This window comes from Erpetoichthys calabaricus, chromosome 14 (genome assembly GCF_900747795.2).
Source record: "Erpetoichthys calabaricus chromosome 14, fErpCal1.3, whole genome shotgun sequence".
Lineage (NCBI taxonomy): Eukaryota > Metazoa > Chordata > Cladistia > Polypteriformes > Polypteridae > Erpetoichthys > Erpetoichthys calabaricus.
The window spans coordinates 3,497,274-3,516,160 of NC_041407.2; the positions used below are offsets into that span (position 1 = coordinate 3,497,274).

General features: G+C 38.1%; 1 protein-coding gene across 1 annotated transcript in view; it reads left to right on the forward strand.

Moving 5' to 3' along the window:
* The window catches only part of dnah9 (dynein, axonemal, heavy chain 9), a 257,756-nt gene that overhangs the window by 155,053 nt on the left and 83,816 nt on the right, over window positions 1–18,887 (forward strand). The window contains 4 exon segments of the mRNA XM_051936263.1: window positions 1,729–1,964; window positions 6,246–6,368; window positions 10,753–10,957; window positions 15,341–15,505. Of these exon segments, the coding sequence (XP_051792223.1) occupies window positions 1,729–1,964; window positions 6,246–6,368; window positions 10,753–10,957; window positions 15,341–15,505 (729 nt within the window).

Here is an 18,887-nt window from a genome sequence, read left to right on the forward strand (position 1 = left end):
ACTGTAGAAACAGCAATTTCAGTATAACAGGCTTTATAAGCCAGTGTTCTATGAGTGAACGCTGACTTACCATTGGCAGATGTTTCAAAAGGGGTGGGGCTTGTGATGATTAGATGGAAGTGACATCAGGTGTTTGCTGCAGACCTCTCCCCCATTCTAGGGATTAAAACAGTAAAAAAGTTAAGCAACGGCGTCACTTCATTTTTTCTTACACCATCATCATTTGGTGTAAGACAGAAACCATAACAGGACAACCTGGCAGTCCATTACAGAAGGAAGTTACTGTACACCTCTGAAAATGAATGACCACCCTGAAAAGCTTACATTTGTCGCTTTTACTTTAATTTTAAGCACATTCAAGTTTATTCTGGACTGACACAGTTCTTACTAGATTGTAAAATTGAAACCTCTGCTGTAATTGTGTACAGTATATGGGCACAGTGGCTACTTAGCAGCTACACTCTGAGGTAAACACTTATTACTGACAAACCTCGAACATCACCAGACAATGGCTGTATTTCACAGTGCCCTTGTGGTTAAAATTGTTAAATTAAACTTTGTTGATGTGAACTTGTAAGTAGAACCGAGGAAGTGATGAATGAAAATTGTTGTCGTTTGTCCTTAAATAGTTGAGGTTTAAGAAAACATTCTCTTGGCAGGCCACTCCCAGCAACAGCCCATTTTATTGTCCATCTTTCTGGGGGCTGTTGAGGTGGATTGTGATGTTTATGTAATAGTAAATATGAAGTGCAGTTTAGCCCGATGTATTCTTGTATAACACTCTTCACTGGCCTACAGGTTCAGAGCAGTTGTACAAATTTACAGCTATAATAAATGGCAGTAAAGGTACTAAACATTACAATTTTTGCATACATGTTCTCAACTGCCAATGGTAAAACCTAACAAAATCATACAATAAGAAGCTTGATATATCCAGTTTACAATCCAGGAGAGCAAACAAGAGCATCAATTAACAGCCTTCCTGGTGAAAATAAACCTTTTGAGGTCCACTGTCCTGAATTACATGAAAAGTGGAAGTTTTGGAGACCAGTGCCAGTTGGCCACCTTCTCCATCATGGGCTTTCTACAATGTCATAAATACAGTTGTAAGGAGCTAAATGAAAGCAGCCCTTTGCTGTCAGAGAGAGTAATTGGCATTGGATCAAAAGGGAGAATAAATTAATTGAAACAGGAAAAGCCCTGCTTTTTATTGTTCTTGTGCACTCAATCATGGCTGGCCACACTGCCTCAAACCGTAGAAGCCCATTTGCTTATTGATTCAATTGAATGTCAAACCAAAGTGCCAGAATATCCTTCCTGACCAATTATCACACACATGCTTGTAAATGCTGTTTTTGTGCATCCTGGTTAATAGTGAGTAAGAAAAGGAGATTCACTAAATAGTTAAATACTGATGTGCTGTACATTGGACTTTAGAATTTTTCTCAGAAAAGTATAAAGCAGAGCTTGTTTTCAAATGTTATAACAGTAAAGGCACAGAAGTGTCTCTTCAGTGTGTTTTAGTAAAACACTGTAAATGCTCTTGAGAAATGTACAACTTGGAAGTTTTCCACCTTCTAGCTAATACGCTGTAATATGACTGAAGAATATTTCTGTGCTCATAAAATGGATCGACGGACAGAAACACTTTTTGAAAAGGCTTTGAAATTGGCCGTAACAGGGACCTGCCATCTTGCCTCTGGCTGTAACATTGGTCTTTTCTTTCAGGTTCCAATCCCAGTCACTCCTGAGTTAGACCCGTTAACCATGCTAACAGATGATGCTGACATCGCAGGCTGGCAAAATGAGGGACTTCCAGCAGATCGGATGTCAACTGAAAATGCAACCATCCTCACTAACTGCGAGCGCTGGCCTTTGATGGTTGACCCTCAGTTGCAGGGCATTAAATGGATCAAAACGAAATATGGCGAGGACCTCCGAGTAATTCGAATTGGTCAAAGAGGGTAACAAATTTTGGGCAATTTATTTTTAATTCAAAGTAAATTAGCAACTGGCATGACTTTCTGCTTGTTAAGAGTAAAATATTTGAGCCTTGAAAGGTACAAGAAAACCACACATGCAGAGCAGATCTGCTGCACAAATTAAAGAGCACTTGATGGAAGTTTGGTCTTTGAAAAATTGCTCGACTTCATTTTGATAGCAGAGAGTTGCATAAACCTGATGGGCTCATAGGGATATTATTGTCATACGTACAGTCTACTGTAAAATTCTTTCTTGTATTCACCATGTTGCCACACTCCATACCAAGCATTTAACACATTGACCTCTAAATTTGAGGTAACTCGTAGTTGATGATCTATAGATAAACACCCACTATAGCACATACACATGGTAGCACATGTACATTTTACAGTGTTTCCAGTGTGTTGTGGGTTTTCCGCTGGTGGGTCACATGTTGGTTTTCTTTATATCTCTTCAGTGATCATGCTCGAATCATCAAGTGAGACTAGCATCTCTGCTCTGATGATTGTATTTGAATCACCAAGAAGGGACCACATGAAAAATCAGTGTGGCATTGCAGGACAGAATATCTCGGTTTAGTTTTTCATTGAAAACATCATTTTTAGTTGATTGGTGCAACTGTAAAGTCATGAAACAAAATGTAAATTGAGAAAGTAAATGTTATAGTAATGCCAGCAAGGGGCACACTATGATATTTTGATAGAATATGCCTACTAAACAATGCAAGTTTGGCTCTAGTAGAACGTGATTGAAGGATGGAATTGGTGTCCACAAAACTCTAGACCACAGGTGTCGAACTCCGGGCCTGAAGGGCCACAGTGGCTGCAGGTTTTCATTATAACCCTTTTCCTAATCAGTGACATGTTTTCACTGCTAATTAATTTCTTTTGCTTTAGTTTTAATTAACTTGACTCTGGCCCCTTAGTTGTCTCTTTTTCCTTATTTAGCAGTCAAACAATGATGAGACCCAAAACAAGCCGCCACATGACCAGCTCACCTGTGCCCAGCTCACAGTATCTGAAAATAAAGAAAGGTGAAGGTCTCGGTAAGGTTGATCTTTCAGGTCACCAAAACATCTTGACGGTGTTCTTAAAAAAAAAACAGAAAATCAACAGTTTTGGAAATGTCTGCTGGCAGAGTGAGAGCAGCAATGAGCCATGGAATTAAATAACGGGTTTAATTAACAACAAGAATTTGCTTCTCATTAAGAGATTGGTTGGAGTGAAATTGGTTGGCTGGAGTTTGAAATGCTAGTTTAGCTGGTCATCTGTTGGCTCGTTTCACATCTCACTTCTGTTTAATGAAGAAACGAATAAATTCAGTGGACTGAATCCTTAAAAATAAGGCTATTAAAATGAAGGGTGAAGGAGTTAATTAGCAATGAAAACTGGTCACTGATTAGGAAAAAGGCTAGAATGAAAACCTGCAGTCACTGCGGCCCTCCAGGCCTGGAGTCCAACACCCCTGCTCTAGACAGTGTAGCAAACATGACTATGTAATAACATCTGAATCCTGTTTAATGACCAGAGCTAGAGTTACAAATGTTAGTCTAGCTATCTTATTGCTTTTGGAGTGAAATGTGTAAATCTGATGAAGGTTGATCAGTTGAATCCATACACCCAATGTCTTTATTCCCATTGTCTTTTTTTTTCAGTTTTGCACATACATTTCCATTAAGATACTCCTATTATTATATGTGAGAGAAATTCTAAGCATCCATTCTGGTCCTGCCTATGTAGGTGTATAGAATTTTACGAGCACTGGCCAAGCACATAGCACAGGTCACTTAAAATTACATATCATAAACTAGATTGCACATTTTATTTTGGGAGTTTATCAAGAATAATGCTTGTCACTCATGAAACCAGGAGGAATATATATCTGCACATCTATATTGATGTTAAAAAACGTTATTTTTAAAATTTGTCAAATGATATTCATAATATTTGTATGTTGTGTTTTATTATTATTAGGATTGTTAAGATGCTGATTTTCAGCAAATAAACTAGAAATTGTAACATTTTTGAAAGTGTGTATTTAAATGGGAGTTTAGCAGACAGGTGCCCTTTTGGACAGAAGGCTGCACATGACTGACTCCTAATGAAGATAATAAAGAGAGGATATTGGGATGCATGCAAACCAGATTAAGGAATGCCAAGAGATATGCAAATGTAAAAACAAATACTGCTAGACTGTATACATTTAAGCTAACCAGTGTGTGTGCTTTTACAAGAAGATGAGAAATACGTGCTTATGTGATTAACATGCCATCAACATGTTACCATATTTAGCTAAAAGTAGCTCCACTGACACGTAACAAGACCATTAGAAATTATCAGTTGGCCAATTTCAGATGATATCGCTATTAGCTGCCAAGGCACTCTAGAATGGAAAAGAATTTCAAAAGCTTTGTCTGACATCACAACTGGCATAGAAGGAGACATCACAAGAGCAGAAGAGAGAATAATCATCATGTCTGTCCTTAGACCCGACAAGAAACTTGCTGTGTAACTGATTTGAACTGTTCAGGTTGTATGTTTTGATCCATTATCTTATCTAACATTTGGACTTATGCCTGGTTTCTCTACAAGTAAATGTAAGTTTAGATTGAAATAAAATTTCAGTTTTACATCACTAAAACTGTCTTGTTGTTTACTGGCACTAGCAATCCTAACCTGGGTGACAAGTGTTAAGAGATTCTATAATATAATGACCTTAGCTCAGTCAAGTTAAATTCTTTCAGAAGTAGCGAACTAAAGGCAAAAGTATATATGTGATCCCATCAGGAGCTGTTAGAGCATTTAGTGTAAGCCTTTTGAGGTAGCCAGTGTGTTTTAAATGTAGTGAACGGGGAGCAGGCTCCTGGCCTTTGCTAGGGTGTTCAGAGGTTCAGCCGCTGCAATAGGGGAAACTGAGAACAAGGTGGATCTTGGTCATTGTAAAGGAATTTCAGAGGCTTGGCGCTGAATTGTTTACACTGGTAGCCAGCCCTTATTAAGAATTCCAGATGTGAGTATTGGGCGGTGTGCATGTAAAACAAGTTCAATAGCTTAGGCATTGGACACTTTCATGATTAAACACCATCAGTTTGGAATGTCTGCTTAACTTTTGTGGAGAAAGACACGTTATTGAACTAGAGATTTGTCATAATTTTTTGTTTTGTCAAATGGTTTCATATATTGTTGAATCTTTTAAATTAGTTATCTATATACCATTAATAATATATTCAGAATTCTGAAAGAACATTAGCACCCTTGGGTTTTAGAAATGGTAATAGATTGCTTTGAATTTTAAACTCTGGGGAATTTAGTGCTTTATGTTAGGGTTTAACATCCTGGTTGTTTATCTTATCCTTTTTATTGGGTTGCATGTGTATTTTTACAATTATCAGTTAATTTAGCAATAAAGTTAATCAAACCTATTACTATCTCAGAACACTTTTTTGAAGTGGACAAAAAATGCATTTGATTTGAAAGTGAAAAAAGAAAACTACAGCTGCAGCTTATAGCTAACAATCTGAAAAAAAAATTTTTTTTAATTACCCTGTTCATTGGAGGGGGTCTTTAAAATTACTGAGATGGAAAAAGTCTGCCAAGAATACTTGAGACAGGGCAGTGGATGTTCCTTTTTTTCTCCCTAAATGTATATTTTTCAGTACTCTCTGTCTATCTGTCTTTTCATTCTTTCTGTCTTTCAACCAGCAGACCTTCTTGAACAGAGCCATCTCTTTTAACTTGTTATTTCTTCAGGGTGCTTTAAGGAAGTATGTTTTGATTTGCAATCTGCTTTGTGATGTAAAGGTCATATCAGATCTGCTTCACTCTGATGCTGGACCATTGTTTGAAAAGGCCATGCACGCAGGGACAGGATGGGATGCTCAGAATTTTTTCAGCACGTAATCATTGGAGGAATCCTGGCAGAATACTGTCAACATGAGGAAAAGTGTCAGCGTCTCTGTTGCCTTGAAAAGAACCTCAACAATTTTCAAAGACCACATTTCTTTTAAAAAAAAAAAAAAAGCCTCCGTATTTGGTGCCTTCTAAGAATTAGTATTAGATACTTGTGCAAAATGAGGCCATTTCTTTTTATTCTTATTTTATGTTGGCTAGGATTGACAAATGTTTCTTTTCCAAAGAGCTCTATTAATGTTAACTGTTCTTCTTTAAACTTTTATTACATTAAGTTGGAAATGATCCTGATTCATATTTTCACTTTTCCCTGGTAATTTATGGGTTTGTCTTAATTCCTGTTTGTTTATTTAGCTATTTAGACTCCCTGGAACGAGCTCTTTCAGCAGGAGAGGTGGTACTGATTGAGAACCTGGAAGAGTCTGTGGATCCCGTTTTGGCACCACTCCTGGGGAGAGAAACAATCAAGAAGGGCAGGTCAGCTTCTTTGTTTCATGTCACCATTCTTTAGTTTGCTTTAACTGGAACACAATTCTTTAACATGGCATTTCCTGCTTTGTCATTCTATTTCTTTACCATACTTCTACCTTACTTCTTTACCCTACCCTACTGCAGCGGATTCCACCTTCAATTCATCTTTTCTTTTTATGTTCTGTTGATTAAACATATCCTGATATCTACTCCAGAGTTTCCTACCTTTGGCAGTCTTTGGCTCCCTGTAAACTTGAACGGGCAAAATATGGGTTCCAGAAGGAAATGGAGGGGTAAAAATGTCCATACCAGTCACCTCTATTATCCCTTCCTGAAGCTGCCATGTCTTCGAGACAGAGAGACAACCTCTAGACTTTAGTCCACCTTCTTTCTTGCATTTTTGTTCGGACTCTTAGACCTTTGTTTTACACCCATTCATTTCTAGAGGGTCTGACCTGCCTTTGTTTCATGTCACGCATTCTCCTTTAATGCCTTGTTCTGCAAAACCTTGCTTTGCTTGAGGCCAGGGACTCAATTTTGAGAACTGAAATAAGAAAATTAGAAGTAGAAATGTTAGGTTTGTAATATGCAATGGGAAGTTTACAGCTGTTCAGGACACTGCCTCTCAGTGGCACAGAATTAAACAGATGGTACAGATGATGGATGAGTATTCTTGTTTGGTGTTTGTTGTGGATGGTGCAGCATAAAGATTGGTAATCTTCTATTCCTGTTTGCCTTGTGAAGCCCTGTGCGATGGTATCACAATGAGCAGCACTGTAGAAAGCAAAAACTGATCATTGTGTTTAATTTTCTTAAACTGTCTTTGTCACTGTTTGCTGTGACAAGTTCAAAGTAAAATAAAGTTGGTGTTTATTTCTCTTTACTTTGTGAAGCACATATTAATGGTGTTCATTGTAAAAGAAACAAAATATAATATTCTCAGACCTGCTTATTTAATTTCAGGATCATAGTCATGCCGTGGCATATGCTGGCAATTTTGGGTGCTAGGTAGGATTGAACCATCACTTGATTGAGTGCCAGTCCTTTTCAGCATCTGCTTAAGGCCATGTCACATTAGACAATTTTTCTAGTTATTTCAATAGTAGCCTTCATTTACATCATCTTAACCAGTCGTGCAGTCGGCAGAGCGCTCCCATGAAAGCAATCGTCTAATGCAACATACCCAACAACTAAGCATGGGATTCAAATCCAGGACTCTGAAACCGTGAGCGAGCAGCATCAATGTGCTACCCTTTGTGAAAGGCACTGTATAAAACAAAAAATCAAGACAATAACTAATTTTAATCTGTTTTGTAAGGTGCCTTGGGATGGCAGTTGCTATTAAGGGTACTGCCTAAAATAAAGACCGATGGTGGTGTAGAACTGTTTACTTTATAGAGTGCTATGTGACAGAACTTGCAGGAAAAGGCTTTATTTAAAATTATGACTGGCTGATGATTGATATTCTTGTATTATTTGCTTTGTAAAGTGCCATGTGATGGTGATTGCTGTGTTAAGTCTGTATAAAATAAAAACGGATGATTTATTGTCTTCTATACTCATTTGCTTTGCAAAGTACCTTTTGACAATGTTCTCTTAGAAAAATGTTATAAAGAAAAGATTGGATAATTTATTAAAAATCTAGGAATATTTGTTGGTGGGCAAGGAGTATCATTAGCAGGTGCCCTTTACACCGCCTGCTTTGGCTTCAGAGACGACTTTCAGAAGCACAGTGTGTATTAGGATCTGGAGCTTGGCAACCTGAATGATAAATAAAAGCGGCATCAGAGCAGCATGTTGAAATCTCATTTCATTTAATTTGATGAAAGATCAAGCTATCTGAAGACGCACAGGAAACAAATCAGCCATTTATGATTTATGTGAACTATTCAGTGTCCTCTGTGCTTACGAAATTTATTTATTTTACTCCAAAAGCGACTTTTTCATGATGTACTATTTCATTAATAACTGCATCCTGTTCAAAGTCAGGAAAGTCTGCCTTTTTATTTACAGTTTTCTCTCGCATCTTGTAACTGTATTCTGGTTTGATTGTCTCCACCATAAGACAGCTTGCCTTTTAAATGCGGGTAAATTATCTTTGAACTTAATGTTAATAGGAGATGATCTGAGGGTGGTGTATAGACATCAGGAGGCAGCAAAAATACTGGCAGAGCTCATGCAGGAAACTTGGGCCATCTCTGAAAAGGAGCTGCTTAGCACCTGCGAGAACAAAAGCTCTAACTGTGTGTACTCATAAATGCTTGAAAGATGGACTGTTGTTTTCAAAGTTCTTAACATCAGTGGCCACTTTAACTTTGAAAAGTCTACCAGAAAAAATGAAGCAAGTAGATAGCAAATCGCTGCCTAAAGAAATGGTGATTTAATGGATTTTCAGAAGCTAAGCCTCACACTTAGGCCCTTATTGAATATTTTGGGTCTTGTTCTTGAAATCTTAAATTGTTTAATGGGCAGAAACGCCTCCTTCTATTGACTGCAACTTTTAATTTAAAATTCATCCTCCTACTGGGAGTGTGAAGATAAAACGGTAGTGGTAAATATAGTAATAAACTATGCAGGCCCTCATGTTCAGTACCCTCTTTTGCTAGCCAGTAGATTTATGGGAGCCCAGAATTAGTATTGAAAACATTGGATGAAATTAAGAAGCCATCAAAAGTGAGTGCAGTCAATAGAATTCTTCATACTGTTTAAAATTAATACAGTATATTACGTGGTGGTGCTGTGATCAGTGCTGCTGCCTCACAAATTCAACACCCAAGGTCCAAATCCCTTGCTTGGCAATTGTCAAGTTAAGTTTATTGTCATGTGTACATAGAACAATGAAACTTTTACTTGCATGTCTCCTTTAGAACAGCTGGCAATAATGCAGTACAGAAAATAATTTAAATAGATAATTATACATAGCATGCAACAGCTAAATGTACAATTATATGTAACTAGCTGTGTAAGCCTGTGCTGTAAACAGCCCGGGGTCCTAGAAATCGTCATAAAAAATTGGTAATCCAGGTAATTGAAAGGAACTACTCTGGGCATCTCTCTCCTAGGAGGCAAGTGACTTTCGTCGTAGGTTTCGTTTTACCGATGTGCTGGCCTCGCTTGTGTATTCTTGGAGGTTGAGCTCTTACTTCCAGGCCGGACAGACACTCACACACTTCCAGGCATAGATGTTTATATACAAGATATGCATTTGCAAGTATTATATATTTCATTGTAAATGTTAATAATGTTATTTGAGCCGTCTCCCAGTACCTCGTGACTTTATCTCTGCGCGCTTCAGGTTGCTTTCTACGTCCCAAAAGATGTGTGATTACATTGATTGATAAATGTAAATTTCCTGAGTGTGCCCAGCAGTAAGAACAGTGCCGTATCCAGGGTTGGTTCCTACAGTGGACTGGTGCCATGTCCAGACCAGATCCTGCCTTACACCAGTTGTTGATTTGGATAAGCTACAGACCCCTGTGACTAAGTACTGGAATAAATGGGTTAGAGGATGTATGTATTTATGTAACTTGCATAAAACAGCAGGTATATAACTCATGATATACCGTAAAAGTCTCCACTCCATTGCAAGGTACCCAAATCTCAAGCTTTAAAACTTTAGAAACTGACAAAATATAGTCACTTAGGAGGAGGAAAATTGACTATTAAAGAGAAAAACTAAAATATATGAATATAAAATTACTGGACATATGCTGCGATTATTAAAGTGTTTATCTATACTTTCTATCCAGTGACCTGAGACGACGACTGGACTCCTTCATGTATGTTTCTTCAGAGAATCCTTGGGCACCACTGGTTTGACTTTGTGATGCTCACCGAGTCGCGAATGAGGCACATGACCTGCATTGTCATGGAGCATCAGTTATGGCATTACGGTCATGTGGTGCGATTCCCTGAGGGTGATCCGGCTCACAGGACCCTCATTGTTGAGGACCCGAGTGGCAAGACCAGGCCGAGGGGACGCCCAAATAACACCTGGCTGCAGCAGACAGAGGGAGGGATTGGACCATGTGTCTGTCTGGGGGGTTGCCAACTGGGATCCTGCGCTGTTTCATCGTGTGGTTGGTGCAGCAACGTGCTGTACCAGTGCATGTTCCCCAATTTGACCTGACTTATCTATACTTTTCTCACCGTAGTTTTTCTGATAGTTGCTCTCTATTAAAATGTGATGTTTGTTTTTAAATGCTTTTGTAACAGTAGTTGAGATAGTCAGAGACGGGATATTAAAGAAGTATAGTGTTTCTTAAAGCTCTTTATACGTAATACATGTGTAACTCTCAATGAAATGTGTAATATTAAATAAAAATCGGCTGATCACTTTGTGAAACTTTCTGTAGATGTGCTCACTTTGACATTTTCCTCCTAATGACAGATATATAAAGATTGGAGACAAAGAGTGTGAGTACAATGCCAACTTCCGCTTAATTCTGCATACAAAACTGGCCAATCCTCATTACCAGCCTGAGATGCAGGCCCAGTGCACCCTTATCAACTTCACTGTCACACGAGATGGACTGGAAGACCAGCTGCTGGCCGCCGTTGTCAGCATGGAGCGACCCGACTTGGAGGAGCTCAAGGCAAGTTCTTCTAGCAAAATGTAAACAGTGTGTTCCTTGGTTAGAGAGAATTTTTAGGTGCTTGCATTTCCTGGCTGTGAGAATCAACTTTTAGCAGAGCTTTTGTTCTCTGGAATTTTTTTTTTGCATTCTCAAGTCAAGTCAATTAGTCTTTATTGTCATACCTATTTAGTGGTGTGAAATTACATTTACCAGGATCACAGTGCAATATTTAACTAATAAATATGACAATGTAATAATACAAGGGGAGAATAATTTTTCATATAGGAGAGTAGAGCAAGGAACAACTTCTGTACAAATTGACATTATATTGACAAAGAGCAATTGGTGAAGACAGAAGATATCCAATTACTGTTCTGAAGTCCATTTTATAAGAGCCTAGGATAAAGGTGCATATGCAGGGACGGAGGGTGACATTGCATTCAGCAGCCTGACTGCCTGTGGGGAGAAGCTGTTGTTCAGTCTGGCAGTGTTAGTCTGCAGACTCTTGACACTTTCTGCTGGGTGGAAGCTGGGAAAAGAGATTTTTGGGGGTTCCCCCATAATGCTGGGAGCCTTACAGATGCAGTGATATATGAACATGTCTGCTTGATGATGGTCTCTGCAGTGTGCTGTGAACTTCGAGCTTCTTGTTAGAATTTTGTTGTGTTCTTACCACATCCTATCCATATGCACTGGCACAAGTCGGACTGTTGACACATCTCCTTTGTGCTGAAAGAATTGTCTTTACAGGTGACTAAGGCCATCTTTATTTTAGATTTTGCTAAATGTTGGACACGGTGAGAACACACATTTCACTTTACATTTTGATAATGTACATGTATGAGGTGACTTATTAAAGGAGAAGTCATGTTAATGTGGGTGTGCACTAAGGAAGGTTGCATTACTTATTGATATTAGTAATGAGTATTTCAAAACCGCAATAACATTGAGGTGGGTGTCGTGAAAAGCAATGTTTATAATTAATTCCTTGGTTGGCGTTGTTTCTGAAGCAATATTAAAAGCAGCTACCCTCTAATTATGAATTTATTGACTGCACAGTTGTGATTTTTGACTGTTTAGGATATTTTAATGCCATAATTTTGGACTGTCTGTCATTGTGTCTGCTTTTAACTTATCTTCACAAAGGCAAAATGGTGAAAGGAATCATATTGTTTTTTGAAGTTATTTAAAGTGGTGCAAAAATCTCAAAAGAGATGCTGCCCAGTTCACAATGGCCACTAAAGATGGCACCAGTAAAAGATACCTAGGGTATTTGCTGACTAGAAAAATATATTTTCTTTCATGTGTCAAAGTGTGCATGGCTTGTCCTGTAGTCAGATCACAGTAAGCAGCACATGTTCACTTCACAGTACATCTGACGATGGTCAAAATAAATAAACTAGATTCAGTATAGCCGGTGCGAAAGGCAAGCATGCAGTTGAATAAAAATGTAGAAATTATTATAGCAACATCTACTGCCACATCCAGGTTCAGAATATCACAAAGTCATATGGTGCAAGGAAGAGCGATAAATCCTCAGAGTTCAGGAATCTTCCAGAAGTCAAATGCTTCTCTTCCTTTGACAGAGTAATGTTTTAAAAATGCCAGCTCATCACAGGGTGCATTCATAATCAGGCTAATTTAGAGTAACCAGTTACCCACAGATGTGCAGTTTAAGTTAAGTGGCATGAAGGCTGGAGTACCAGAGGGAAGGTGTTGGAGACACGGAGAGCCTCCTTCAAAGATGGGAAGTATTCCCATGAATACGAATGATGTATTCACATTGGGTAATGGGGGCCGGTGTACCATTGGTGGTAGTCAAAAAAAAAAAAAACTAACACGAGGTAAGAAAGGCACCTCGAAATAAGAGTCTGATCAGCAGGTGCTACAGGAATGTGATCGAGCCAAGAAGCGCTGGGTAAGAGTTTGAGACACACGAGGATACCGAGGAAGGGCATAATGCGGACACTGAGGATACACGTAAGCCAAGAGATATCAAATGGTATTAAATTTGTCCTATCTAGTTATATTATGTTACCAGTCCTTTCAATTAATGGCCCCCTAAATGTTATCTCAGGCTCATTGTTTTCACAAACTAATTTCAGTCAGTGCTGTCAGGATCCTCTGCTGTGCCACTATGTTATCTTTTTCTTGTAAATGTACCAGTATCATATAATTAAGTTTCTCCACACTATTCTCAAGGGCATTACATACTTGCAGTGTTCAGGTCTACTAATTGGAACAGTAAGTTTGCTTTCCACTGTTGATATCACTATGTGGAGTTTGTTTTTTTTTTTTTTTAATAATAAGTAGGCACATTTGCTTCATTATACCTAATATGGATGTGTCATGCCTAGAACTGCTGGTCACCTGAAACATGCCCTTGAGTACTACTTACATTTCTGTGGCGTGCTGATGAAATATTGTGACATCCAATCAGCTGGAATGCCTGAAGCCTAGCCTAAATAACTGGTGTTAGCTACATGTCTCTTTTGAAGATATCCTTTTTAAAATCTTTTCTTGATTTTGTAACTTCAGATTGTTAAATAAAAAAATGAAATTATTCACTGTTATTTTTTTCTTTAAAGAAAAAATTATTTTCTATTGAATGAAAGGTTTTTGTTTTCTTTCTCCTTAATACAAATATTTCATGTCTGCTGTCTGTCCGCTTCTTCTGGGATCTGTAGATTCTGTGGCACAGTGCAGTACTTCTAGAATATCACTTATATATGCCAATAGCTGTATTTTATAGATTCACTTGCTGATTGTTTGAAATTTCAGTCTTTGTTGGTCAGCAAGATATAAGCATGATTTCATTTACATTTTTCAATTATTTTTTAGGTTTTTGGTCTTTGTTATCAAGTCTATATTTAAATAAAAATGTGCTGGCTGATTCCTTCTGAGGATAAGTCTGCATTTGTAATGCCCTGAAATGTGTGAGTTATTGTTCGGCACTTGTCCTCTCAGCAGAAATTCAAAGAGAATTATAATCATGGTGAAAGCAACATCCGCTGTGTGTAATTGTCTTATCTTACTAATTAGGTTGGCGATACGTTCGGAAGGTGTACCTGTTATGAAACAGTCACCATTCACTTGTAATTGATTTTGGTGGCATGTTGGGCTGTGTCTGTTTTTAGAAATTGAATTGCAACCCGTGCCTTCCCATCTCGGTTTAGCAACCACAGGTTAAACCCAAATTTGAAAGTGTCCTCAATAAATACAGTACTTTTTTAAACTCAAGGGGACAGGAATACATTTAGCAATGATTTATCTTGTCCCAGTCTACATTTTTATTAAAGAATGTTATAAACTAAGATATTTGTCAGCAAAAAATGAAAACATCATTGACTTACCATTAGTTTCTACCTGTGTGTGACTAAAGTGACAGCAGAGAAGGCTGCAAATTGACCTAATCTGGGAAATCCAAGTCCTTAACGTCGCTGTTAAAGTTGATCCATCAAAAATCTTTCAATTAATTAGTGAACTGCTTATATAGGAACAAAAGAGTTGAGGGGAAGGGTATTTAAAACTGATGCCAGGGAGCACTTCTTTACACAAAGTCACAGAGCTGAATCTGAAACCTTGAAAACTTTTATAAAATACATGGACAAGACATTAGGGCACCTTAGGTATCTTGTAAATGAGTGTGGTGGACTGAATGGTCACCTCTTGTTTGTCATACTTTTTATGTTCTGTATTTTGTGAATAAAAAGTTCAGCCTGTTCAGGAATCATTGAATATACAATAAATCTGAAGACCGTGTATGAAAGGTGAAGAGTAAAGAACATTAAATGCAAAGGATAAAAGTAATAAAATGAGTACTTTAGGGACAGGGTAGTGTCATGGGGCCAGATGTGATCCTTGGAAAGAGAATGCACAGATGGGGACAACTCACTAAAACCTTGGCAAAGTCTTCCCCCACAGGGATTCCTTCTAAAAGCCCTCCTCCAATTACCCCCAGTCCATGCATTTTAAAGATTCAGAGTGCAAACAACAACACAAGCTGAGCAACATTTTAATGACTAGCAAAATGTATTGAATTTGTTAAGGTAGTGTTTCAAAATGAATAAAATTCAGAACACTAGTATGCTGACAATGAAAAAGCAAGCTAGATTTTTAGTGAGACGAACCAGGTAACAAGACATAGTCAAAGTACTGACAAAGTTAGTAAGCCAAAAGTCAGAGCAATCTTTTGTCAAAACCCATAAACAAAATCAAGACATGGGGGGGCGGGTGGGGAATAAAAAGGCACAGATCATTTTGGGGGTAGCTACCGAACAGTCAGTTGGCACACTAATAAGCTTGGCATAGGGCACAAAATAACCTAGTGCCAGCACTGGGCTCAGCATTGAGCTTGTTTTCCCTTCTCATGTGCTTTCTTCTCTTTTTTTTTTCTCACAGTCTAAGCTCACCAAGCAGCAAAATGACTTCAAAATCACGTTGAAAAATCTGGAAGATGATCTACTTTCACGTCTGTCTTCTGCTTCTGGGAACTTTCTTGGAGACACAGCCCTGGTTGAAAACTTGGAGTTCACCAAAAGTACAGCTGCAGAAATTGAAGAGCAGGTAAGCACATCAAGGAAAGGTGGGTGGCTTGAGTAGGATGCATCATCAACAAAGAGTCCACATTGAACAGACATCTCCCAAATAAACAACGGTAGACTGCTTTTTCAAATGGCCCATAAAGTTCCATTACCACGTAATTTCCCAATATTGTCCATATGTGAATACATTCTAAGATGCTGTAAAACAGTAATTATAGATGGATGTTTGCTTTCACTAGTGACATGCAAGATAAACATGATCATGGTGTTACTGGGAGGCAAAGCCTCCAGTCCAATGTAACAGCAGAGTGTGGGCTTTCATGACATGCCCATTTGCTTTCTCATGTCTGAAGGGATATATTTATTTTTGATCAAGGTATCAAATCAGCGACACTTCATCTATTGAAGTTGAATCTAAAGGACTTGTTCTTTAACATAAGGAAAGTTGAACGGGACATTTTTACCTGCTGCCTTCAGATGTCATACTTGGTACTCACTAATGGCTCTCTGTGTCTGCATGTCAAAAGACACGCATGTACTTTCTCACCTGCACACCTCACCATTGAATGAAGCCACCTGCCTCAGGTGAGAATGGTGCTGGCTGCTTGTGAACTTCACATAGCATTTTACTGCACATTCTCTCCTCAGGGCTGTCACATTGGGCCATTAAGCATTTGATTGCTTTTTAGTGGCTTGGGAGAAGGCATATAAAAATAGTGGATGTTTAAATAAAAAAATACAATGCAGGTGTCTTTAATAGGCACATAGTAAATTAAAAAAACTGCTTTTTAAAACAATTTGCATTAATTCTTCTGAAACGTGATGTACAATAATAGTCAACAGATTTACTGTATGTATTGAGTTTTTTGTAACAGAGTTTACTATAAAAGATACCAATTAAGATAGGCGCCTCCTGTAATATATTCATTTTTATATGTGTATTTTTGACTGTTTTTATGCTGCTGGAAGAAGAAAACTAGCAGCAAGACATTAGGGGATCTGGAGAAAAGATGTAGTTGAGAGGCAGGCAAAAATCATAACCAGGAAATCGCTACGAGAGCATCAAAACCTTTAAACAAGACTCAAAAGGAGGAGTAAAACATTTTAAACCTGAAGATCAAAACAAGGTTTTTTCAAAAGGTACAAGGAGATTTTTCAATATCCATTTACTCAGATAAGGAGAGTTCATCGCAGGTGACCTTAATATCTTGTGGCCCGGATGATGTCACGCACTGCAGAATTCTGGGTCATCTCTGACGCAACGAACAATCAAATGGTGGTACACGTGGATAACAGTGAAATGGTGCAAATAAATTATAAACATCTTCAATAATTACCAGAATGAAAAACCAACACAAAGTATAATCTCTAAGGTCAAAATCCCCAAATGGATAAAATTAATTTATAAAAATTAGGAAAATTAAATAAGAAACAGCATTGTAACTTTTTTTTGTGTGTGTGGGAATTCGTTTCTAAACTTAGTTCTCAGATTTGGTTTTATTGTGGATGTTGTCTTTCATTGCTGTCCGTTTCTCGACCTTCAGCGTTGCCTTGCCCTTTTGTAGTGTTTGCCGCATTGATATGTTTTTGTGGCTTTGACCCTTGCTTAATTATCACTACGTCTTTTAGTTCCTGGATCATCTCTTGGTTGTTGCTTTTGCTCACATTAAGCCTCGCACACAATTTTTATTGAGTCATAACACCTTCCTGGAAAGTGCTGTTAGGTTCTCCAATTAACAGCGTTACCCTGTATAGTTAAGTTTATAATTTTGTTTGTCAACACATATTAGTAAAGCTTTCACATTCGATTTGTTGTGTGTGAATGTTTTTAATGTGGCATTTCTCAGACGGCTACATTTTAAGCATTTGATCATTGTCTGTGCTCTGTCTCAATTGAGTCACACAGAAAATTTTTGCAACACAGAAAGGATTTGAATTTCTGAGGCCAAGAGCTTTATTTTGAGGCAGGACAGCCTTGCACAGAACTGCTTTAGTTATTGTAATGTCGTGTAGATTGAAGCTTCAGCACTCCAATATCAGGAGCTGTCCTGTCAGTGCTAATTGGCCGAGATGCACTGCTACTACTGAAACCAGAAAGTGATGCAACAATTGATTCAATTTAATTGCATGTGAAATTGATTTATGTTTTGATTCTATTTTTAAGTAGCAGTTTAGCCTTCCTCTGATAAAACTGTTTTACGGGCATCAATCACTTTAAAATGTAAGACTTTTTTGTCTGTTGGCTTTAAAGAAAACAAAATGAAGATCTGTTTGGCTATCAATCATTCTTTTGAAAGGGTCTCACTTCTTCGCTCCTGTTGACGCATCCTTGAGGAGTGTTGTGCTGTTGAAAGGATACAGCGAGTCACAATGTCCATGTCGAAGTGAGCTTTCATCTCGCCATGCAGTGTATAAATATCTCTTAACAGACTTCATCTTCATTGAGATGGGATGAGAGGTTAGGGTTGAAGTCTCCAGTCGCTTCAACAAAAAAATATGGGTGGAATTGGGCGGGGGGAGGCGGAATTGGTTGAGTGAATTAAATCTTAGTATGCATTACTAAGATGAAGTCAGACCTCTTAAACATATTGAGAACGCTGCCAGAATCGTAACAGCCAAATAAAACAGACGAGTCGAAAGGCAATCAATATCTGAACTGTATCTGTAAGCATCTTATGTCTTGTCACTGTTCTCAAGCTGTCTGGACAGAAGGATCGAGGAGAAGTTCAGCGGGTCACCCCAGCAGGAGCCTCCTGTGTTATCCCTGGTGCCCAAACAGGAGGACAAAAAGAACTTTCTGCAAGTTGTCTGTAGAGCATTGCAGGAGCTTTTGAGTTGGCACTGGGTAGCAAGATGGGGACAGAGGAGAAAATAAAATTTTGAGACAAATAATAAAGCAGTTTGTCTTTGACTGACTGCAGTAGATTTTTTGACATCATAGTAGATAATTTCTCTACCCGATTTTTATATAGTGCCTTTTAGGGTGAGTTGCTTTAAAAAAATGCATTTCACAGAGAGACGTCAGTACAAGATAAGCAATACATTAAATGTTCAACAGCCGATTAAAATTCAAGGTGATCGTGTTATGTTCTTATTTGAGAAGCTTAATGGTATTGAAGACACTGTCTAAAATGAGTGTTGATTAAAAAATGAAATGCTGCTGCATTACATATGCACATCATCAGACACAGAGTACAGTAATTAACATGAATACTATGCACTTTACAGGTCACACAGGATTACACCATCAAACTGACAAAACTGAGAATATATGCAAAAACGGAATTCGAGATTTTATTTTAAAGAGCATGAATTACATTTTTATAATGCATTTGTCCCTAATGGCTTGGTGTTGCTTATTCTTTGGCCACGATAGCTTCAGTGAAGCTTCACAGACACACCTA